Source organism: Chiroxiphia lanceolata, chromosome 5 (genome assembly GCF_009829145.1).
Source record: "Chiroxiphia lanceolata isolate bChiLan1 chromosome 5, bChiLan1.pri, whole genome shotgun sequence".
NCBI lineage: Eukaryota > Metazoa > Chordata > Aves > Passeriformes > Pipridae > Chiroxiphia > Chiroxiphia lanceolata.
In genome coordinates, this window is record NC_045641.1 from 22328101 (window position 1) to 22353893 (window position 25793).

At 36.4% G+C, this 25793-nt stretch overlaps 1 protein-coding gene across 4 annotated transcripts; it reads left to right on the plus strand.

Annotated features, from left to right (window-relative positions):
- Nucleotides 1-3475: 3475 nt before the first annotated feature.
- IQUB (IQ motif and ubiquitin domain containing) lies at nucleotides 3476-25745 on the plus strand. 4 transcript variants are annotated; one of them, XM_032687206.1, is made up of 12 exons: nucleotides 3476-3545; nucleotides 4170-4494; nucleotides 5319-5468; nucleotides 5573-5748; nucleotides 5966-6125; nucleotides 8050-8256; nucleotides 12126-12301; nucleotides 17073-17243; nucleotides 18630-18806; nucleotides 20192-20440; nucleotides 21892-22077; nucleotides 24310-25745. In XM_032687206.1, the coding sequence occupies exons 2-12, from the start codon at nucleotides 4173-4175 to the stop codon at nucleotides 24487-24489; spliced, it is 2154 nt and encodes a 717-aa protein (XP_032543097.1). In that variant the 5' UTR covers nucleotides 3476-3545; nucleotides 4170-4172; the 3' UTR covers nucleotides 24490-25745. The 4 variants fall into 4 exon arrangements, with proteins under 4 accessions (XP_032543097.1, XP_032543095.1, XP_032543096.1 ...); XM_032687204.1 differs by having other exon boundaries at nucleotides 5966-6121; nucleotides 8046-8256; XM_032687205.1 differs by having other exon boundaries at nucleotides 3505-3545; nucleotides 4140-4494; nucleotides 5966-6121; nucleotides 8046-8256.
- The last annotated feature ends 48 nt before the right edge of the window (nucleotides 25746-25793 follow it).

Genomic DNA, 25793 nt, shown 5'->3' on the forward strand with positions numbered 1-25793 from the left:
ATGAACATGATGTTCATTTGAAGATCCAGTTGTCCTATTAAGTCTTATTCTTATGCCTAGTTGCTAATTTAAAGGGTGAGTTTTGCATAGGGAGTAATTCTTTATAATAATTGTGTTGTAACTTTCTAAAAAAGCTATTAAGCTGTTAATGTCCAAAGGAAGGCACTGAAGATGGGGAAGGGCCTTGAGGGGAAGCCTTGTGAGGAGCGGCTGAGGGCACTTGGTCTGTTCAGCCTGGAGGAGACTGAGGGGAGACCTCATTGCAGTTACAACTTCCTTGTGAGGGGAGGAGGAGGGACAGGTGCTGATTTCTTCTCTGTGGTGACCAGTGACAGGACCTGAAGCAATGGCCTGAAGTTGTGTCAGGGGAGGTTTAGGTTGGATATTAGAAAGAGGTTCTTCACCCAGAGGGTGGTTGGGCACTGGAACAGGCTCCCCAGGGAAGTGGTCACAGCACCAACCATGGCAGAGTTCAAGAAGTGTTTGGACGATGCTCTCAGGCACCTGGTGTAACTCTTGGGGATGGTCCTGTGCAGGGCCTGGAGTTGGACTCGATGATCCTTGTGAGTCCCTTCCAATTCAGCACAGTCTGTGATGCTGTTGTTCTGTCGTATTCTGGACAAATTGTTCTTTCTAATTCCTTTGCCCTGCTGTTGAGCTCCTCTTTTCCATAACTGGTAAGCAAACTGATCACACTGAGTTTCAGAATACCATTGAGTTCTCCCTGAAACCCTGTCCTTTAATAAAACATGCACTACTGCCAATCTGTAACTAAAGCAAAGTGATTGATACAGTTTATATCAAAATTCAGGGTTTTTGCTTCCCCGCCTCTGTGTGTTTGGGATTGCCTGGAGCTGGACTTCAGTGATCCTTGTGGGTCCCTTTCAACGCAGGATATTTTATGATTCTTTGGAAAGCTTTTGTTTAGGGATTTAAGCTTATAAGCTCCAATTAAAATATGCAAACTAGATCTAAGGGTACTGCGCAGGTTTGCCTTTAGCCATGTTTTTTTTTAAGGACCATTAGTAAAGTTCCTGCAAGTTTAAAAATAAGAATATAGCGATATGATAAAAATCTGCAGTTTATTAAATATATATGCAATATATATTTAGATGCACTTAATCATAGCAGTTTTATTGTAGTCATTAGGCCTATAATTTTACCTGTATCATTATTATAACTGGTTAATTACATATTTATATAGGATTTTATGCAATTGGTATTGGGGAAGTAGGTCAGTAAAAGAGAAAAACAGTGTTCCTAGGGTATTGACTGCAGCAACTATTTTCACTGCATTCTTTATTATTGTTTTTTTCTCCCAACTATTATTACTATAATTACAGAAATTTTTAGATTTATAAAATTGAAAAAGTGGAAAATACTTTGTTTCCTTCATTGATTTTGAAGGCTTTTTCAGTCTTGACAGAGGTAGAAGCTGGTCTCTTCCACTAGATGGCATTCCAGAAGAGGACTTTGCTAAGGTTAACAAACACAATTTTCACATGAGAAATATTAAAAGATTACAGACTTGAATGAGGGCGAACAGTGTCACATGAGTAATGAAAATTAAATGGGTTTAGGTAATAAGTATTGAGCTGACCTGAGAGGAATCAAAATTAAAAAAAAACCCAAAGCCTAGTATGAATGATATTGTCATGAAATGATGGAGGTGGGGAGGAAGGACAGTTGCCCAAATATGGTGACAACTACTGGAATTTTGTTTACTCTTTCATAACTCAGACATTTGCTAAACTTTTTTCTTGCTCAGTTATTTTCTCTACTTCTAAGGACATATTTGTCATGTGACTTAAAACAGCTCTCCTGTAAACTCATGAATTCTGCTTCAGGGAGAGGAAGTTTTTTTCAAGGCCCACTGCTGCTGAAATTTGACATCTGGTCTTTTAAAACAGTTTTACTGCTAAAGGTGCTCTCTCATCTTCTCCTTTTCACAAGTGCACGTATACATCCGCAATACAGACCCTGATTTATTCCAAGATGAATATGCTAGCAAGGCATAATTTGAAGACTTGACTAATGATTTTGCTTGATTTTTCTCCTTTAACTGTTGGAAATACATGATGATGCAAAAGATTTTCTCATTATCTGTTGTAATGTGGTTAGGTAAATCACTGCAAGCTCTAGAGTTAACAAACTTTAGATCTTTAAAACACTTTGAGATCATCTAATTGAAGTTGTCATGTGAGTGAAAAATCACCTTATATCCAAGGATCAGACCTAATAGAGACAGAGCCTGTTAAACCGGAAAAACAACTTTCCCACTGCCAGATAGCAGCAGTACTGAGGTTTCTGTCATTCCTAACCTGCCATCTGTGCTGCTTAACCTATCCTGAGTGGCCGTGTTCTGAACGTGACACCATGTTAATCTTTGACATAATTTCTGACAATGTTCAAAGGAAGATGAGTGAAAGCTGCTTTTTTAAAAGTTTATTCATTAGAAAAAAAATGAAAAATCATTGCAGCTTGAAAATGAGGTTGAATGTTTAACCCAGTTGACTATTTAATAGTGAAAAAGTGACAGAAATGACAGTATCTTTCTATAGGATTAATGCTAATCCTATTCTAGCCTGAGTTCAAGTTTTAGAAAAAAGACAATTAGGTAGTAGTAATGGGATCTCAGTAGTCCTTTTAATGGGAAGGAAGTAATGGGAAGCAGGCCCATGTTCAGGTGCCTAACAATGTGAGACAAGGTAACAGTGATCATGGTATATAGTTATTGAGTATGGATATAACATCAATGCCTGCTGAAATACTTTTTTCAGAATTCTCCCAGAATTGCAACACAGAACTGTATATTTCACCTCTGAAACAGTTGTGTGAAGTGACTGTGTCCCCTCAGTTTTCCTGCAGCATGCTGAAACATTTGCAAGAGTTATGTCAGAAATGGCACCTCAAACACCAGGAAATTCAGTTTCATATTGTTTTGATTCTGGTTTAAGTGTCTTTAATTTCCAGTTAAGAGCCTTAGTCCTCACACCACAGACTTTCCAGGGTAGAACACCACTCTTAGGCTGAACCCATCTCACAGGTAGGTGCTGCCACACGCTGCTGGTGTAGTGGAAGGGCTGGCAACATTCAAATACAACCCTTCATGGTATCCAGGAAACAGTTCTGGGGGTCAGTACAACTTCTGCTACTATCTACAGTATAAACTGCAAGGAAAAAAAGTGTTTTCAAACATTAATGCTGCTATAGGCTGGTAAGAGCTCATCACTACCCTGCCCTCGGTCACAGTGCAGCCACGGCCCCTGTGTGGGTGTGTCGGCACTGGAGCCGCTCGCAGGGGTGCCCGCCAGGCTGCCGGGGTGCCCGGGGCACTGCAGCAGGTGCCCGGGGTGCCCAGGTGCCCGGGGCTGCCGGGCACCGCTTCCCTTTCCCTCTCTTTCCGCACCCTCGTCCCCGGGCCGTGTGCGATCAGCACGGGCCGGGCCCGCTCCGCTGTGCGCAGGCTCCTGTGCGCGGGTTGCTGTGGATACCGCGCCGCCGCCGCGGGAGCCGCGCCCGCCGGGGCGCCGCCGGGGCCGGAGGTGCTGCGGGGCCACGGGATGTCCTGCGGGGCCGGGGGGGCAGTGGCGGGAGCGAGGTCGGGAGCGTGTCTGGGGGTCCCACCCGTGCACCGAGCGGCGGCCGCAGCCCCTGCCCCGAGCGCCCCGGGCCAAGAGCCCCCGGGCGGTTGGTTGGGCATCACCCGACAGCTCCTGCCGGGAGCTGCGTCCCCGTTGGTGCCGTGGTTTTTTGGTTGGTTTGTTTTGTTGGGTTTTTTTTTCAGGAATATGGGTTTAGGATTCTTCCAGCCTGTGTCATTTCAGTGGCAGCTCGGAAAACCTCAGAGGTGTGCTGTCTCTGGGTAATGCCCCCCTGGACAGTCCTGTTCTATAGGTAGAGAGCAAGAGATAAACACAACGAACTGTGCTGACTACCTGCTTCGGAGTATTGTGTTTGATAAACACCTGCCAGAAGCGCTTTCTGTTTGGTGGAAGCAAAGACCTAATGCTGTTCTCACTAGGCTCTTTGGGAATACATACAGGAAAAGTTTTTCAGGATATTAAGTTACCTGTAAATCTGGTAGTAGAAATGGGCTAGTATCTAATTTTTAATGGATCCTGTGATTATTCTTGCAGAAAGGTTAAACTGTGCAACCAATTCTTTAGGAAATGGAAGATGCGAGTGATAGTTGCTTTGAAGTTCCACCAGAAGGCTCAGGTGCAGACCAATCACCTGCATCCTCACAGGGAAATGCAGTCGGAGAGGCCGAGAGTGGGGATGCAGCAGAGAAGCCTCTGCTTCCAGAATCTTCAGGCCCTGTACAGTCAGAGGAGGGCTGCAAGCAGATGTCTCCTCAGGAGCAGTCAATTTTGGAGGAACAGGAGCAGTCAAGTTTAGCACAGTGGGACCAACCTGAAGAAGTGTGGAGGGAAGAACAAACTTCTCAAAACTCAGCGCTACCAGAGAATACAGCAAGTGGGACAGTAACAGGTAAAGAAGTTATTAAAATGTTGGACATTAGGCCTTTAAAGAGATATTTTTTCTTCAATTTGATTATGGCTTCTTGCACCCCCCTACCCTTATTCTGTTCATATTTGCTGGGTTTTGGCCCTGAAGTGACTTTTTACATTCTCATATAAAACATACTCCAAAGGTAAGGAATGTATTCTTTATATCAAGCTACAGTAGCTATTTTTAGATGGCATTTTATAGAATGATCCTTATTTCCAGAAACATGTGTGTGTTTACGCGTTTTGTACGTGCATTTAAACAGTTTAAACTAGATCATAACAATCACTTACTATTTTACCTCTCAGATTCCTCTATAACTTACCTGCCACTCTTCTGTTATCCATGCCTTTCTTCTGCAGTCCCCTAAATGCTCTGTCATTTCCTGCACCTGTTCCTCTGTGTTCTGGATGTCTTTTGTCACTTCCTCTTCCCAATTCAGCACCCCATTTTTTTAGTTCTTCAGAGCAGAAGGCAGCACATTCTGTTCAGCCGGTGAGCACAGTGAATAATCTTGTGGAGTATGGGCCTGTTGACTGTCTTCTTCTTGTCTGGGCTCCATTCAGATGCTGTCATTCTGAATAGTTGGCTTGGAATGACTTTATGTGGTGATAGTATTACATTATTTATCTCTTTTAAAATTGTATGATAATACTGCTTCAGCTTTCAAGTAGACTGTCTTTCCAGCTCAAAAACCTATGATTATTCTGTGTTGTGGTGTTTCAATAAAATCATCCTGGGGTAAACTAGGAGTGATTTTACGTGTTTGTTTTGAGAAGCTGATCAGGAATTAGTTTTATTTTTAGAAAGCATGTCTGAGGATAATGAAACAATTAGAAGGACTGGGCCTAACTTTAAGAAAACTATGCAGTCTGAGAATCAGGAACATTTTCCTGGGAAAGTCGTTCAACAGGATTACCATATGCCTGATGTCATAACTGTCAGAGTACAAACAGGTAAATGCTGGTTTTGCACCTGTATCGATGTATAAATTCTGCTCGAATCTCAATGTGTTACTAAAAGAAACAGTATTTCTATTTTGGAACTTCTGTTTTAACAGATTCTGATTCATTCCAAGAAGTAGTTGTAAAAATTGAAAGACCTACCTATAATAAACCTTTTCTGGGTGGATTTAGGAACATGAGAACAGGAGTGGAATTTCATAATGCAGGATCACAAACAAGATGCAAAAAACGACCTAACAAAGGAACTCAGTCATTTTGTAGGGAAACACAGGTAATGGTTTTGTATTGTCTTTTTAGAATGTTGGTTTTGACACTGTTTCTGATAGGAAAGAGGAAGCAGATCAGAAATAAGCATGCAAATGGAAGTATTTAGTGGATAAATATTAGTGTTGTGATTCCTATTAAAAAAGCTAATTTTGCCACTTTTTCTAATGAGGCAAAAAATCTCTGTGTATTTTCTTATAATCTAACATGCATTTTTTCCCCAGACGGTTTGGGAAAAAAATAAGCCACAACAAACAAGAAATACAACATCAACACAGATGACTAAAATTGGCCTTTATGTGTCAAACATGACTGACAAACTAATAAGTCCTGGAAAGTATTTTACAGCGGAAGAATATCATAAACGTCGACTTGAAGCAGTAAGTCCTTATCTGTTTGAAACTATCTGTAAAGCAATGTATTATGAAAGTTATCTGAATATTTAAAGAGTATTTAGAGTGTTCAAAGATTGTGAAATCAACTGTAAAATGTCTCATCTTCATGTTTTAAAATATTTTAGATATGGGGAAAGCCTGTGTTTGCTCGGTGGTTTAGTGACATTTGACACCTTGTGACTTCTTAAATATTAAGAATTCTGAATTTATTGTTTTCTGTATTACACTGACAGTTAAGTTTCCATGTAGAATATTAGGGATGAAACAGGCTTGTCCCTACAATATTCTCACGATCTCTTTGGAAGAACCTAAGGTACTTGGTTAATGTATGGCCTGAAATGGATGGAGTATTGGGTTAGGATTTACAAGATCTGCATCCAGCTTTTGGGGTTTGTGTTCTCTATTTGTTTGTTTGTTTGTTTGTTTAACAGTCTTGGTAGGTTACCTTGAGCAAACTGATCCATTTTGGATTCTGTTCAAGGTCCCTTCTTTGACATTGAGGTAGAACTGGGCTGTTCAAATACATGCAGTGGTTCTGTGGGGTTTTCTAGTGCGCTGAGGTGCCTCGTGCAGGTGATTCTGATTACAGATTCTGTATATTCATTGTGCAAAGGATGCCATATAGGCATTCTGAATTGCTTTTTGGAAACCATGTGTTCAGTGACTGCACATGTAACTCAGGTACGCTCTAAATTGTGCTAGGTGTGACACTGCTTTGTAAATGTTCTAGTTATTTATTTGATTGCTTAAAATAGGCAGTCTGAATCTAACTGAATGGACTAACAGTTGATTCCCCAAGTGTCTAAGTAGGATAATTGTATTGATAATTGTATTGAACATGGTTGCCAAGATCTTTGAAGTGTTCTGGGTAGAAGTTTTCTGCAAGTACTTCTTGAATCAGTCAGCATCAGCTGATGGCAATAAGCATCTTGTAGAACTCAAATAGGTAACCATTTCCTCAGGACTGCCAATATGTCTTACTATGATCTTAAGTGACACTGAAATCTAGAATGTATCTCTCAAGTAATTTATAATGCACAGTAGAGAGACATCAACTTGGTGTTGGTTCACGTTGATGGATTTGCACAGTGCAATGTAGGTCTATATTGAAATCTGAAGACATATTCAAGAGAAGTGTTAGGTTAAGATATCACTAGAGACAGTGTAACTGCGTTAGTATAATTTTGTGCCTGTTAGCTTTCATGCTATAGCTCATGTTATTGATCTGACTAAACTGACTGTAATGCAAGTGCTAACTCAGCTGGCCGAGGGCGAGGCTTGACATAGTGTAGATATTTCCCTAGTCTCCAATACCTACAGCTTGGGAAGGTAGATGATTTAATTTTCTTTCTTAAGTTTTGTCATAACAGCATTAGTAATTTCACTTTCATTATTTGTTTACAAATAAAATGCAATTGATTTTGTTTGTGTGTGTGTTGATTTTTGTATCTAGGAATCTAAAAGAAACTTTGCAAATATGTGTCTACATTCCCACTATTTAAATTGATAGTAAGATGAGGAAGAGAAAAAAATAAAAGCAATGCATGACAAAAGACATTTTTTAAGGGGAGATTTGAAAAAGAAAAATGGATATTTAAATGTAATTTATATTTTGACTTGATTTTATGGACCTAGTCTATCCACTGTACTCACTGGTTAGACCCTGGCAGTTACCTAAAATGAGTAAGCATGCTGGTGCTTAAACTAGTAGTACATGACTGATTTAGTAACATTTATATTAGTTTCAGTACAAGACAAATCTTAGAAAATATAGTTAGGCATCTACAAAAAAAAGAACAGTTAAGAACAAAATACTGTGCTGTTTTGTTTTAAATTCACAGTTCTTTGATGTTGTATCACGTCTATTTTGTTTTAAATTCACGATTCTTTGGTATTGTATCACATATAGGTAATAGTATTACAGAAATATTTCCGTCGTTGGCATGCTATAAATGTAGTACAAAACCTGAGGGAACAGAGGAGGTTAAGGCTGCTGTGGGAGGCACATGAAGAATTACGGAAAAAAAATGAGAAAGAAGAAAAATTGAGAAGGGAGTACGAGCGAAAACTGAACCCTAAAACAAAAGAAGACTTTGAGCTACTGTACCATGACTTGGAATGTAAGTTGTCTTAAAGAGATACCATTAAATCAGCAAAACAGTTTGTTTACAGCAAACTTATGTTTTTACATGTTCTATAGATATTTCCTTGATGTTTTTTCCACTTACAGTGAAATTTCTTTAATTTTAAAATAATTATTTTATTTTCATATTTTACTAGAAACATAAAAAAGACCTTGATGCTGTGTAAGCACTGTTCAGCAATAACTAAACATCCTTGTGTTATTAACAACCAGAGCATAGCACCTTACAAGCTACTATGAAGAAAATTAACTCTATTCCAGCCAAAACCAGTACAACTTTTTAGGAAATAATCAGCTTGTAGAATGGTGCTATTTGGCAGTTTTATTAATTTTTTTTTAATTTATGTCTAGTGCTAAGGTCAGCTGGAGGAACAGAAGTTTTTTTTTTAGATCAGACTTGATTGGTCTTTTACTCTACGTTTAAGATGCTAAAAACAATTCCATGAAGAAATTATTATTAAGATCCATAATTCATCATTTGATATAGACAGTTTTTATAATGGATTAAATTTTTGCACAGAATTTTACAGCATATGTCAGAAGTTATTCTTTTTGTCCTAGTCATCTTCTACTGATGCTTTTTTTCCTCTCTAATTCATTCCACATTTCACAAAACTGTGTTGTCAAAATTTTAAAAATCTCTTAGGAGTCCTACAGGACATCCTAAAAGTCATATTTTTCCTGTTCCTGTAGTAGATGTCTAATACAGGCAAGTACCTCTAAACTTTTCCAGAAAAAAATAATGTGAATGCTGCAGATAATTGATATAAAGCCTTACAGGAAACTAGTGTTGCAAATGGAACAAAAAACTGAGAGTATCTCCTTTTGGAAAAATAAAAACATTCTAAAGCAGTAGACTTGTACCAATCTATAATGAAATGGCAAAATTTTTGTTTTTTTAAAATGTCTCTTATAAAGCAAGAGTCTTGCACTGTGACTTGTAGCAACTCTTATATTATCTAGGCTACAGTGCTTGCTTATGGTCTAGCTCTTTGGCAGTTTGGTTACTGTTGTCCCTGTAGCAGAACTGATTACCTACTTCGTTGTAAAGCCCTACCTTAAACCATCTCAGCTATTTCTTCAGTGTTACACTGAGCATGTTTGATGGCATGTGTTATTCATAGAGCTTAAGATCACGATCCAAGAATTCCCAAGTTATACACTAATCTTTTAACGCTGTCATACTTTGTGTGGCATTGAACAAATTGCTTTGTCTGAATGAATAAATGACTTATAAATATATCACTGTTTGTGACAAATGTAAAAGTTACTGCTTGTCTTGAACTTTAGAATTGTAGGAATGGTATGTTCCTGAGATTTGTGTCTTGTTTGGGGTTGTTCCCCCCCCCTCCCTTTTCTTTGTAGATAGTTAGCTTTTCACTTCACAGGAATCATGCCCTTTTAAAGGTGTGACTGACTAGATAGTCAAAAGACAAGTTACTCAAATAATAGTCTTTTTCGTGCCACTTATACCAAGACTTAATATTTGGCATCTAATTTCCTGTAATATTTTCTTTGAAAAGCTGCTTTGTAGCTAATGTGCTATCAGATATATGATGCACTTTTTTTTTTTTTTTAATTGTGAAGTGTCTTATTTGTAATAAAAGCAGCAAAGCTGATTTAAAGTTATGGAAGAGTGCTAATACTCACAAAATTTTTAGATTTGAAACTTATGGTTATATAAGAGTCTCTTGCTTAATGTAATGCCTTTGGATTTTCAAATAATAAAACTTTCACCAATGCATACTCAGGAATTTCATACCTAGGCAACCTGAAAAAAACATGTCCCACTTCAAAACAGAACAAAGCAAACTCCAGTATTTGAAATGTCGTCTTAACATTTTATTAAAAGTAATGGTCTGGTATCAATCTTATTGTTTTGTTTTTGTTTACTGGTGTTGACTAGTTGCTTCTCTACATGGAGATTTGCAGTCATGCGCTTCATTTTAATATAGCTTAATGGTTCTAGGAAGTTAGGATTTTTTTCCTACCTGCTTTTGAAACTGCTTTTACGTTCTTATAGTGCCAACGGTCTAAACAAGCTAGATCATTGTGACGGTAATAGAATGAGACTGTTGTCCTCCAGGGATCTGTGAAGGTTATTGCTGCTGATCACAACAGGTGTACTATTACAGGGTCAGCCAGTACAAGCAATTCCTGGTGGTACAAAAACTTGCCTGATGACTGTATGGTGCAAATGAGATGTATCTATATATTCAGTTTGTCTGCATATGGGCATTCATTATTTTAAAAGTATGAACTACTTTGTTTTATAAAAACTGGAATAATAAGTAAAATGTAATGAGTAAAGTCTCTACCTGTAGAACATGTAATCTAAGAGGAATATTTTAACTTGGTTACATGTATGTGTGGAATCACGAGCTGAGTATTGATGATAACTGAGAGCTCCTTCATTTCTGAAAGTATAAAATTGCTTACTGTATTAGTACCTCTACCTTAGAGGTTTCTGCCCCCTTCAGGCATAAAAAGCTTCATGTAATTTAATTCTATATAATGCTTTTGCTTGCTCAAATAGCTTTATTTAAAAATATATTTTTGCATTCTCAGAACTTGTCAGACAGCTGTCATATTAATACCACAGCTTGGAGAGCCTAAAGGAAATGATTTGAAATATTTAAAACTGGAAAATGTAAGGTATTGTAGACAAGAAAGGCACAGGCAGAAAATAAGCCTTCCTCCTTTCCCTCAGCCTGCCTCTAACCTTACCCGATGCAGGATGTTGTAGGCTTCTTCAGTGCACCACATGTTGGTTTGTTTCATTTTACACCACGTTTTGCGTTTGCATAACTGTTCTGGGATGATAGCGACACTTTGAGATATTATTCAGAAATGTTGATGGTTTGGATTTTAGAAAATTCCTTACAAAACTCCAGAGATATTTGAACAGGATCAGGCTCTTCAGAGAAGTCAAGAATTGTTACAACATAAGCAAAGGTAGACTCTATTCAGTAAACACAGTTTGGTTTTACTAACAGATTTCTCTAAGGCCGTGTTGACTGTGTATCAGCAGCATAAGAGTCAGAAGGCCACATTCTTATACAGCATGTGCTGATCCGTGTGCTGCTGTCATGACCATCCTGTGGCTCCCATGCCACTTCTTGCCACACTTGAAGGTTATGTTGTAGAAGAGGAAAGGGGGAGTAAAGCCGTGACTGTCTAATAATTATTGCACATCCATTGGATGGCAAAAGGTGATACCACTGCAATATTCAATGTAAGACCTGGAGTGCTAAATGTGACTGTCAGTCAAGTTTTATCTCAGTTTTGAAGGACTTCAAGCTTCTTTAGATTTTACTCATTTATGCAGGGAGAAGCAGGAATATTCTCAGCACTGAGTACTAGTGGTGCCACAGTAAGATACAGTCTTTAATTTGTTGAGATCTCTATAGTACCTTTACTTGTGATTTTGATGAGAAATTGTTTAAAAAGTTCATATTGCTCATACCTTTTGGAGCTGTTTGAGTCTCAAACAGTTATTTTTAGATGCAAAATCTGAAGCAATCATTACATCACACATTTCCACAGGAGCTAAATTCCTTTTCTCACATAGAGCTTCTTTTTCTCCTACCCATCCTTGAGTTTGGAATTGGCAGTCTGGAATTGATGTACACACACATACTCTCACAGAACATCTGTATAATTTACATTCATTTCTGGGCCATTTTACATGTATTGAAAATATGCATAAGAATCAATTACCTAGCATAGAAACTGGCTTTTAGTGAATATTAAAAAAAAATCAGTTATGTTATTTCTTAAATGTGAAAGCCGAAGTTTCACTGGAAAGTATCTTGTAACAAATACCTAGAATATTTGTGTTTGCAGTATGGATGCAGGAGGAGACTGAGCGGATTAACAGAACTCTTACTGGAGGTGAAAGAAAGGCAGCACTTTGTGCACTTCTGGAACAAGAGGCACAGCTCATTGCTTGCTTTGAGAGACACAAACTAAATGCCAATGAGGAGAATCAACACAAAACAATACTGCACCTTCTGGATAAGGTAATTCTGTCATTAGGCTGATAATTTTAGGCTGAACATAAAGAATACCAAAGTACAAGAACAGAAAATACACCTGCAAAGCACGAAAAGTAAATTTTGTAGGTTTTGACGGTTAATCACGTGAATGCTAATGTTACAAGTATCCAAATTATGTAGTTATTCATGTCAGTACAATTCAGTAAATTTCTTTTTCCAAGCTGAGAATTTTGTAGCTCTCTGACTGTTTGAGGGATTAACAGTGCATCATTAAAACTGTTACCTATAAAAAATGTAAATAATAAATATTATAGCCCTGAATAACTGTAGCCCTGAATGGGTGGATTTTATGTTATGTAACTATTCTGCATAAAGAACATGATTCTGATGGTACTGCTAACAGCATTAAAGGCTCAAAGTCTAACAATTCAGCATGGTTAATTTGAAGTTAAAAACCATCAGGATCTTGCATACCATTCAATATTCTATATTGTGTGCATTATAGTGCAGAAGGAAACCTATTAGCTTCTCTTTCAAAAATATTCAGTTTCACTAATCAAAAGTAATGACTAAGTATTTTTCTCACTGATGTGTTCTGTTCATTGTTCTCTATAATGACAAATTTGCTATTTCATTTAAAATTAAATGCAAATGTTTAAGTAAGTACTTTTAAAATTAAATTTTAACCTGCAGAGTGGATTAATATATTTTTTTTTCTTCTTCCCTTGGAAATTTTATCCCTCGGGAAGTAAATTTGCCATTAATTTCTCAATTGAACACAGGCCTCTGGTCATCATGTCTGCCTTTAAAGAAAACATTTATTCTGTTTTCATGTACAAAGAAGAACTTTGACTAATTCTTATATTGAACTCAGTTATTAATTCACTAGTTTCTGTTCCATTAGAACTTGAGATTTTGTTCTTGTATTGTCTTGGGGATGATATTTGAGGCAAGTGTTCTTCAGGCTTTACTCTATAAAACAAATGTAGGAATTCCTTCAGTCACAAAGTGGTTTAGTATGGCATTAGATTCAATGTCACCTTAATGTAAAATACAAAAAACCCAGTCCTTTTTAGGTAGATGTTCAGCAATCCATCCCCTCAGAAAAAAAATATTTATTTTCTATCTGTTTCCATAGTATTGTGACGTTATTATGAAAACAAATACTGCAGCTGAAATGGGTTTTATCTGATTTTTTTTTTAAATTTTGACTATTTAGTGACCAAAAGTGAAAGTAATAATTTTATTATTACTTAAAAAGAAACTTTTTTCATTCTTTTCATTACTGATGCCAGGGAACCATACTGTAAAAAGTGATGTGATAAAATCTGTTACATTTTTAATTATGAACAAATTGCTTATCTGAAAAGTTGGTGGGATGTTACCAAGTTTATTGCTGTGGTGTGATTGTATTCTGTATTACTGCTTTCAAGAATGCAAAAAAGCCCAGAAAACTAAATAGTTAGGAATGATATCAAAGCCTTGTTTCTACTACTTACAATATATGCTGTTTTCTTCATAGAAAAAGAAGCCTGAAACAGTCAAAGCAAATACGTTTCTCTCTTAACTGACTCTCTGTCATTATTTTTCCCTTAAGGACTGCTTTCCAATGTCCTACCATATACAGTTTACTTCTAGTATATGTTCTGACAAGTTGTACAGTTTTCTCACATCTAGAATCAGAATCAAAATGTTTTTCAGTACCAGAATCCTTAGTGACAGTTGATGTTTGGAGATTCAGGAGACACATCAGAGACAAGAGATGCTCCCTCTTTCCAAACAGTGGACGTATTTCTGAAGCACTACTAATTTATTTATTCATATTTAAAATTTAAAAATTATGTTTTTCGTTAAAGAGACTGTATTTTTTTTTATTTTGAAAATCTAATGAGCTTCTGAACTACTACAGCTTTTCATGTTTTTCTATCATGTCGGCTATAGGATGACAGTGTTGTTCTAAACTGCTAGATAGCAGCCTAACTCAGAAGTAGAAAAAATAATTTCTGCTTTGAAAAAAAAATACAATTTTGGAAATCTCAAAATTAAATGGCTCATTTGCTATGTCTGTGAAAGTACAATTGAAGCACTTTAAATTGCGGTATGAAGTTTATTATTGGAGTGCTAGATTGTGGACTATTCAGTTATTTCTTTGATTTTTTTGCTGATAATGTTAATCTGGACACTTGCCAGTTAAAGCTGAAATAACACCTTTCACATCTGAAGACTGCAAGCTGCAATAGCCAAGGTGATATGAAACTTGCTTCTCCATGGAAACCTTTGTTCCCTTCTTCGCTCCTTTAAGCATGTATCTCTGCAGGCGTGTGTGCTTTTACAAAGGTTGCTACTGGTTGTGTGTGCACTACATTCTAGGGGCTTTGCTTTTATGCTGAGCTCGTTCTTCTTCAGGATTTGTACTTTGAAGAGAAAGTATTTGATTAAGCTTTTGTACAGCAATCATATTTCCTTAAAGGGATTTGTGTAATTATTAACTATCGCTCAGTTCGTACCCTTCATGCTTTGTGCTGTTTCTGCACAGATTCTGTGGATTCTTTTTATTTTACTTACCTTTTTCTCTCTGTGTCTCTGGTGGTGTGTTTCTCTCCTCAGGCACTTTTTCTGCTTTCATGCATTGGCAGCAGAGTACAGTTATAGTAGCCTTGCTTTCTAAAGTAATATGGATAACAGAATTATTGCAAATTTCACAGCACTGCCAGCAGACTAAAAGACAAGAAAAAGCTGGCAGATCTCAAAGCTTTAGTTTTTCTCGCATCACTCTTAGTACAGAGAAATAGTCCTGAAATCAGAGACCTTGTGATTCTTTCTGAAACATAGGAAATCTTCATATTAATGAGACCTCTGGGGTTTTTTTAAGTAAAAAGCTGCATTTTTTTTATAGGTTTTATTTTATATAATACCCAGCTATAATGAGATAGTAAGAAAAATTACAGAAGTTACAGATATATCTTCGAAGAATTAATTATCATAATATAATTGGTCTGTGTTAAAGATCATTTGCAGAGTGGGAGACCAAGACTGCTTACATATATTTGGGGTTGCAAATTTATCAGAAGAATCTAGTTTTAGGAACTGTTTTCTAGGGTAAACTCTGCCCTAGATTGTCCCTAACATAAGGAAATGACCTTTTTCTCTTACTATAAGTGATTTCATTGAAGAGGTTCAAATGTAGGTACTGAATAACTGCTATGTGGAAAGCAGTGGTTTTTTCCCAGTCTAGCATACAAAGGAGTGACAGCATGATAGACCTAAGTTGGTTGGAGTTTTCTTGTTTGCTTGGCTATGTGTGGGATGGGTTTTTTCTTTTAAAGAATTTCTAGCACTGCACAAAGATAGTGAAACAAAGTAATGAAGTTACAGTAGAATGGTCCCTTACTTATGACAGAGAGAAAATTGCATCTCTCTAGTTTTGCAGAAATTCAAAGATTTCATTAAGGAATTAAGAGTTGCTTTGTTTTTTCTTTTTAATGTCTGGTTTTGCTATTGCATTTCTTAGTCAGTTTTGGCTCTAAATTGTGACCTCTGATTAGCAATACCCCCTTTAACTAGAGTTCTACCCCCACTGATAAAATAATTATTTGTCAGTTATTCAGTGTTAAATCGTTTTTTCAATTATTTTGTCTTTCATTTGCTTACCAAACTTTATAAGTTATTTATTTCAAAATGAGGAAAAGTCTATTTTGATTGTGGTGATGACTAATCGTATCTATTCTAACTATCTAATATTTATGGTGTTTTTATGATTTAGCACCATAGCAAGCCTGTGTGATCAAAATAATGATTACATCAATGCTGGGGTCATATCCAGAAAACTACTAGTCGTGTGAACGCTTCATGAAGTGTTGCTATTGTTAACTCATGCTGAGACTGCAAAGTGAAGTTCATGAGTGAACATTCAAGTTCCAAATATAGTGAAAGAGAATAATTAGTACACAGAATGAGGTTTCAAATACTTGTCCCAATTAAGGAAAAGAAATGGAATTAGGTAATGATGGGGTGAGGGTTTTGAGAACTCTTTTTCTGTTGGAATTGGATACCTGTCTCCATATGTAACAGTGTGATTTGCAACCAAACCCAGTCTTCTGGAAAGAGGAGAATGGTTGGGCTTTTCAAACAAATTGGGGCAGCTGACATCGTGTAACTTCTCACTGTCTCTAAAAGTTAAAGATGTGCGAAGAGGTAATTGAAGCATAAAGGTATATGGCATGTGGTTACATTCAGAAACAAGAAGCTAGGTGAAGTGTCTGATAAGCTGTAAACTCATACCTTGTTTTAGCTTTAACAAAGTCTATGTCTTCTATCTGTCTCTGCAACTAACACAAATAGAACAGTTCCCTGGAGATATTTTGTACTGCGGTAGACTCTAAGGTCTTAAATTTGCAATCTTTACACAGTCAACCGACCCATTGATTTTTACTGATAGTTTGGAGGGATTCATAACTGCCAGGTGAAGTATAAGAGTAAACATATTCTAACACTACTGTCAATAAATTCATTTTGAAGAGGTAGAGCATATTCCTTTAGAAGAATATTATTTACTTCTAATATACTGTAAGTCGAAATTTTCATGGCCTGCAGCTTCAAATAAAGTGTGCAATTGAATGCTTGCTCTGGTGGCAGAGGTACTGTATCAATATCGACACTAGAATTAGCCTTTTGCATTAATCAAGCATTAAGGTTAAGTCCTATTTGCTCTGATGAAACTTGATGTAACATAATGCACTTGTTCACCTGGTGGTCAGATTGTAATAGCTCAGAATTCTACTAATTGTTTCTGAAGTGTGCACAACCTAAGAGATGGAAAGCATATGATGGAAAAATCACTGAAATGGATACACAGGACACGCTCTGTGCCAGAGAACTACTTGAAATCTACCGCAGCATTAACACGAAGGACATCCCAAAAGATGAGAGAACAGATGTGCTGTTAACACTCAGATGTACAGTGAAGGTATGTTTTATTTTGCTGTTTATGTTTAGCTTGAAGCTGTGCTTCCCAAGGATACTGTCACTTAATTATGTTGCTGCACAAGGGTGCCATGATGATTAGCTGGCAGCAAGAGAGCCTAGTGTACTGTCTGGCATGCGAGCATAATTTACATTCCAGATATACTCAGAATTTATATTTCACTTTGTTATGTGCACATTTTTCTTCAAGTCTATTAGAATTTTAACCCTGTGTTTTTAGACTTTTTGGTATATTAATACATAATACAATTTTAGTACAATGTTTAGTTTAATTTTTTATAGCAACCTTATGAGAATCGTGGCAGAAATGTATGTGGCTATTGCCATTTATTTTTTCTAAGTTTTTTGAAATGTCTGTTTAGAACCTTTTCTCTGTTGGTTTGGATTATCAGTTTTAGGGGTGTCAAATACTGATTTTTGTCGTCTTCTCTTTGCCCCTCGTCCCCCACCCTCACTGGTGCTGCAGTGTTCCAAATGAATTAGAAGTTGATTGCATTTCTTGCAATCTTTCATATTTGTTTTATTCATTTATTCACATACAAAGAGAATGAGTTTTAAGGTCCTTTTAGGATAATACCATTGACAGCAGACTAGAATAGAATGCTGCTTCCTGGTCTTATTAAAACAAGCAAACATCTTGCTGTTTGCTTTAGTAGTACCAGTATTTGATCTAAAGTCAATATGGCATTGGGAGCACTGCTGGTTTATGAACCCTTGCCCATCTTAATACAAGTCAATATTGCTGTAGTGAACAAGTGAATTTCTGTAAATTAGCACTTTCTTCTACCTGAGAAAAATTGAACTCATTCACCTCTTATCTCTCTCTCTGAAGAATCTCCTGACAAGCATTTGAAATATTAAAATAACTAATTTCCAGGCACCCTCTCAAAGTCCCCCATGCCTTTTGTGTGGTGGGTTTTTTTTTTCTGTGGCTTTTTTTTTTTTTTTTAAACCATCTTCATTACACCTCCAAGCACATAAAAAAAAGCTTCTTAGGGAGATCCTTCTTTGAGCTTTTGGAGACTGAAAATTTTGCACGTATTGTATATCTCTGCTAAGCATTTTTTAGTGCCTCCATGCTTACAGTTCCTTACAACTTTGCTATATATATACAGGCCTCTTAAAACAGCATCTGTAAGCATTCTTGCTTTTGTAGTTCTTCATATTAGTTTGATTGGAGATTGTTTCCCTGAGACATGAATGGGTTCTTCTGTGAACATGTTCTTGCATGAACATTCAGAGGTATGAATAGTAATGGGCATAGAATCCACAGTTTGCTTTCATATATGCATTGAATTATTTTGTTTGTTTGCTTGCTTCTTTATTATTGTGAAATTTGTTTTCCTTTTTCTTTGGTTTTTTTTTCCAGGAACATGAATGTAAATTAACACAGGAAATAGTGGAACTAATTGACAGGGAAATTGATCTTATGTCAAGAGAGGTGAAAGAATGCAACTTAGAAGGACTAAGGAAAAGAATTTGTACATTATTTCTTCAGTATATTAAAATTCCAAAGGTTAACCCTCAAGTTGCTGGGTTACTTAAGGTATTATCCCTATTTTGCAGTCTGACATAGTGGCCATTGAAATAAGGAGAAGGGGAATGGAAAACATCAAAAGCTTTTTTATTTCACATTTTGCTGTGGAATTGGTGGAGGAGTTCCTCAAGAACTAAAATATAGCAAGTACATAGGCTTCACACAAATAAGCTTAAATAGTCATACAGGAAACATGGGGCATGGACATGGTTATAAGAACCTGACAGGTGGCTGCTACTACTGAGAAGGCTCAGGAACTCTTATAACAAATCTGAAAGTTATGAATGGTAGATGTTATGGGATGGTATGAGTAAAATGTAATAGCAAAGGGGTACCAATAGATAGAGCAATGAATTGCTCTATTGTTTCTTCCACTGGTCAAGGGGCATCAGACCATGGTTCCAGGAGGGAGGAACATAGCCATCATCAAAGTGACGTCTTATGACTTGCACCTTAGCAAGAACTCTTACGAGCTTCTGTTGTACAATCAGTTGCTACTGTGTGAGATGTAATTAGATTTGTGTGATTGTTTTTCTTTTCTGACTGCAGATTACAATGAAAAATATGATTCACTATCGTATGTTGCTGCTTTATGTAGCAACACCTGTTCTGCACCTATCAGAAGAGGATTCTTTGTGCAGGGGTTGATGGTATCTTAGGAGCATAGAATCTGTCAATAAATGTTAGTCAGAATTTAGAACCAACTAACAGTTATTTTTACGCTAGGTTTATTAACAGGGCTATCTACATGTGTGATAGCAGAGACTGAAGATTATCATACTGCTTAGACTGTCCAGTTACAGGCTTGGTCCCTCTTCACAGACTACATTATATTTTTTCCAGAACCATGAAGGAATATGACAATGAGGAGGTCACTAACAAGTTTAGTTTATTATCTTCCCCTATGTTGTTTTAGGACATGTGGCTCTGATGATTTTGTATTCTTATGCCAAAATATTAGTATGCCCATAATCTCAGGGTTTTATCTTTGACATAAAAGGCAGATTGTACATGAAAAATTAAATGCAGAAAATGTAGTTTCTGTTTTTCTGTGTTGTCATCTTTCCAGAATGGCTGGCAATCTGCATACTTAAAAGCGCCAGCAAGAACACTGGAGCGTGATGTTTAGGATCTTCATATAGCTTAAAAATGAATTGACTGATTTATATAACCAATTTTAACATGTACAGTAAGAAAACACAGTGGCTTTTGGTATCCTATCTAAGAAAAATCACAACACCTTGTTGGGTATTTTCAAAACTAAATATTACTAGCTGCTACATATTAGAATACTTACATGAAGATATGCAAAATGTATTCTGACAGACTGTGACACACAAGTAATACAAGATACTTTGTGGTAAATTAACTTTTTTTTTTTTTTTAATTTTTAGGTTCCACAAGATCCTTTAAAGCTTTATAAAAATGTGTACTTCTGTCATAGCTGTGAAAATTACTTACCATCTACTGAGTTTCTTATTCCTGCTAATTCCCACACCGTTGGCAGATGTCGCTTGTGTTACAAGCTTGATAATGAGGCTCGGCGAAGAGAGTCATATTTGAAGTACAGACTTATTCTAGAAAATCTCAGGAAGTCTGAAGCTGATTATCAGGATGATAGTCAAATTGTTTTCTTAGTTCAGGTACTGTTGGAAAGAGCATTGCTAATAATGGAAAACAGTGGCTTTGACTATTTGTCCTTTATTTGGTCTATGTTGTTGACAGTTTGAGGCTAAAAGCTACAACTTCTTCCTGTGGTATGGGATGTTCCATACCATAAAGAAGCAGCCCTTAAGCTCTTGAAGCATAGTTGAAAGCTGAATTGCACCTCCTGAGCCCCATTATTTGGACTGTTTTAGTAACACAACTGAATTGTTGGGAAAAAAAGTAAAGGAACTTAGGTTTTGACATTCCTGTTCTTTGTCAGTAGAATATCTGTGTAGTTGGAAGTTTTGCTATGTGCATTCATTAGGGGATGGCTTCACTAAATATTTTAATTTTCTGCATTTTTTACCATCTTCTGTAATATCTTTCAATGTGTAATAATCATTACTGGAACAGGTCCATTAAAAAAAAATTCTTGCATCTATCTTCAGCAAAATCTCTATTTTAGTTGTTATTAGGTCAGCAAATGAATTTGACATCCAATATCCACTGAGAGTTTTGAATATTAGATATTTGCAAAGTATTAAAAATATTGAACAGACAAGATTTATTTGAACTTTCTGAGATTTAGCAATAAAAATCTCTACAGTATCAACATCCATAGAATAATCTTTGAACTATATTTTCAGTATGTTTGAAACAACAACCAAGCAATCAAAAGCCAGTCATCAATATCCCACTGCTACCAAAACAAGCCATGCTGTGGTTTAGCACTTTGCCAATGTGCTGCCAAAAGGAAGCTTGGAATTTCTTAATTATCATGCCTGAGTTAAGAAATAGTCTCAAAAAAACCTTGATTTCGTAGATGTTGTTCTTCCATACTGGTTTTCACTAAAGCTGAAAAGTTTTTTGTCTCTGTCTGATTTAGTTCATCTTAATATGTAAACATCCTTCAAAATCTCTCAGGTCACTTGTGATGGCTGGTGGGTATTGATGCACTGAAACATGACTGCTTCTTAACTGCTGAGACCATAAGCCTTCACTTGCAGTTCCATTTGTGACTGTACCATTGCAACATCTCTAGATACCGTGTAATTTTCTTTCAAATTAACTTATTTTCTCTAGAATTGTGTCTAAACAACAGAGGTTTGTAACTGAAATCACTGATTTCCTAGGTTTTTTCCTAACATTTTCTTAAATTATTAGATTTTCTTCTGAGCTACTTGCCTTTTTTCCCCCTTCCCCTCCCAACAACCCCATCCCCTTCTGCACTTATATCCAGAACAGCTCTGGGGCACCTAGAAATGAAATGGACACAGCTAAAAATCTTTTGCAGCAGCTGAGACTGCTTCATTCATTATGCAGTGCAGCATCATTTAGAGATGACACAAGAAAAATGCAGTTGTTAGTTGCTACACCATGCTAAAAGTAGATGTGTATGTTTAGATGAAACACGCTCCTTCCTTCTTAACCCTGTTTTTCATTTCAGCTTCCAGATCTGCAGTACATGATTGAGAATATATGGAACTGTCAGTCAGCTCTCAGTGCCTGGGGTGAACTGTATGACTTGGTTATGGTCAGATGGGATAAGCAGCATGAGTGGTCTCCATGGAACACTATTCTCCTCACTAAAGAAGAGGCAGATGCACATCTTAAGCTGTGTAATCTTCAGGAGGTAAAACTTGATGGGCTTGATTTTTTACATTATTTATGTTATGTTTTAATAGAATCTTGTGACTAATTAGTTGGACCAAATTTAGTAATTACAGTTGTCCATATTTAGATTGGCTCATTGTGACTATTTAAGTGATTACATCTGTACTATTAAACAAAATGGACATCAATCCAGAAGGCATCTGGCATGTACCACTCACTCCATGCACATGAACTCTGTCTTGCCCTGATTCTCCCTCCTGTAATGCAAGAAGTGGTTTCATCCATGCTGCCTACTGAGGACAGTGCCGTGCATATGCTCTTTCCTCAGATGAGATCAGACAACAGCTGGCCTGGATGAAAAGCATAAAGACTAACCATAAATACTATGACAGTTCTGTGCCTGAGCTCTTGCACATGCTCTGGCCTCTTTAGTTTCTGACCTTATAAGTTTCTCATCAAATAGCAGAATGGCTCTTTTTCTAGAACTTATCCAAATTGATCTCAGTTTACTTTCTTACATAGATGTCACTTCAGTACCCCTGACAATGCAATCTTACAGTTTGCAATTAGGCAATAAAAGCATAGTTTCTCTTTTGAGTTAAAAAAACTCAATGTGTTAGAATGTTAGTCATCATCAAAACTGTATTTTTACAGCAAATTCCATGTCTAAACATAGTAGTCCGTTAAGTATCTCACTCCATTGAAAATATATGTTAAGAGTATTTAGTTTTATAAGGCATGGGAGAATCCTGTGAGCTGTGTTTGTCCTGCAGTTAGCAATGGATTATTAAGGCTTTCACCTCTAGGTTATTGATTTATGTATGTGGAGATCTGTGGTCATTGTGGCCTAGTGTCCTTTTGTTCAGGGTGTTCTTCAATTTCTAACACAATATGTGTGCATCAAGAAATGCAGCTTCAGCTGTTATGCATTGCCCTTCTTTTTGGAAGTCTTAAGAGGATGTGATAACTAAACTGACACAGTAAGTTAATTGCTTTCTTAGTGAGTTGCTTTATGGATGAAATATATCAGTTAGGAATTCTAAAGGTAAAGGGAATTCTAAAGGTAAAGGGAATTCTGCCATCCATGGTATTTTGAGTGTGTGTGTGCCCAACTTGTGTCTTCAAGCAGACACGTTTATGTGAGCTTTAGCTTTAGAAGGTAAAACCAATTTGAAGCTGAAAATTCCTTTTATTGCCTCCTCTGTCTCACTTTGAGTCAATAAGGCTGTTCAGACAGTTTGAATCTATCAATGTTCCTCAGCATCCATAAATTTCTGTTACTGGCATTATGGCAAACAGAGATGCTGATTAAGCACTTAGCTGGTTTAATGCCACAAGTCTGGATATCATAATCAAAGAGATGCCATTAACTTGATTAGGTCCAGAGCTTCACTGGAGGTGGGAGTTAGGTCAGAACAGCAGCAGGTAAGGTACACAACCTTACCTAAAAATTGTAAGGTATTTTCTTTAGCTCTTGTTACAAAAACAGAAGTGTGCCAGCTATAGTGAGGAGTCAGCTTTCTTCACTGATAATGACCAAATCTTTGTTTCAAATAAAACCCAAAACAACAGAGTGTGAAATAAGGAAATTGAAGCAAAGTTAGAGTGCTGTAAGTCAAACCATTGTTTCTCATTCACTGAAACAAAAATTTAGGCCTCTCAAGCACTTTCATTAATAGCAGTTATTGATAATGATGACTTTTGCAATAGCAAAGAGTTTTTTCAACTAAATATTCTGGGTTTATTACATCATCCAAACTACTGCTAATCACTAGAAATTTGGGAAAATGTCACCACTGCATGCAAACGCTGATTGAAATGCTGCAAAATGCTTGCTGCCATGATTATTTGTGGATAATGACTTTGATTCTTATCAGAGTTTCCCTATACTCATCACCTTGCAAATGTTGATATTTAAGCATTGCCTTATTTAATTTTCAAATGTAAGTACAAATGTTCTTACCTGAAAAAGAGAAATAAATAAATTTTATCTTGAATTGATAAAAAAAGATATTCTGGTTTTAAAAGGTGACTAATATTTCACAAGGAGTAGTTAGTAATTGTCACTATTGGGCCATATGATAGCAGTATAGAACTACAAAATAATTCATTATTTATCATATACAAATAAATTATCGGGTTTAGTTTATTAAAGGGTCACTATTTGTACTGCCTAAAATGTGAAGCAACATGCAGATTTCTAGATATTTTAATTGTATTTGATGAGATTTGAATTTATTTTTCCTTTCAGGCTTATGAAGCTGCATTTATTTTCAGAATAAAACAGAAGCATATCCGGGCAAAAAACTACTTTGCTCAGATTCCAGCGATGTCATCATTTTTGCATAGGAGTGACAATCAGGCTAATGCAAGTTCCCACAAGACCCATAATTCTTCGATGAAGTCTACTGAAGTTAAAGAAGTTCACTAAATTATTAATGCCATTTCTTATGTTTTAAAGAAATACACATGTTCATCAATACTTCAAATATATTACAATGATCAAAATAAACTTTTGAGGATAAAATAATTTGATCTAGATCAGTTAATATAACTGCATTTCAAGTTTTGTAACCTCATTATTTAAGAAATGAAATGTTTATAATGAGCTTTGTAAATTCTAAATTTTTAGAGCAATGATTCTTTTTCTGTATGTGCCTGCGTTGCTTGGAACATTCTGTCTATAGTGTAATATACCTGTTGGGTGAATTCTGTTACTTCTTTGTCACCCTTTAATTAGAAAAATAATACTGTAGCACTGTATTAAATTTATTTTTCTCGTCTTAAGTATGTAAGGCAGAAAACCCCTTGAACCCTGAATTCCAGCATAAGAACAGAATAGATATACTCTTGCAAATGTAGCTGCTTTGCCTGGCAAACATTTGTGCAAAAGAAGACTTTAATTTTTTAGCTCATCTGGATGGTCACAGTGGAACCGCCAGCATGTAATTATATTATGCAAGATCTTGAAATGATTGTTAATCATACTTATAATTTGAAGTGCACAATGCAGACTGTCTGGAACATGCTTATTTTTGAGGAGCTTATTTGAAGAACTAAATTCCCTCTGTAAGTAAAAGTTTATGTGTATGTTTGATTATAGTTACAGAGAAAAACATGATATGCTGTAAATTCAAAAAGTCCTACAGAAAGTTGCAAGGTTCTGCTTGAAACCTCTGTTGTAGAGATTGTTTTGACCCAGTCTTTTGCTCTGACAAACGAAAGTGTTTAGGAAAAAGCAGTAACATTTGAAAACAGAAATAAGCATATATTTGGCAGCAAACAGCTGAAAACTATATTGACTCCCTCAAAAGAACATGAACTGTAGAACCAGTACTGGTCTGACTGTGAATTTTAACGTCAGTGGAGCCTTTCCATTGATTTTACTATTAAATTCAGATTCTAAATTTTAGTTTAGTACTGAACTAATTGTAGAATTGGAGCACATGATCATTACAGTGGACTTATGTGCTTTCCAAGATCTGAGCCTTAAGATAGGAATGGCTGCTAATACTGAGTTTCCTCCAGAGTGATAAAAAGAATTTTGAAGTAAATTATGGTTGAATGGCAGTAAAGAAAACATGAGTCTCATAGATAGTAATCTACCTCTTTATAAATTTGTTACCTTTCTTATCAAACAGATTATAAAAAAATGTACTTTACAACCCCAGAAGGATGATTTAAATAAACAGTAAGGAAATAGTTCCAACAAATGCGAAAAGCCAGTAGTCCATT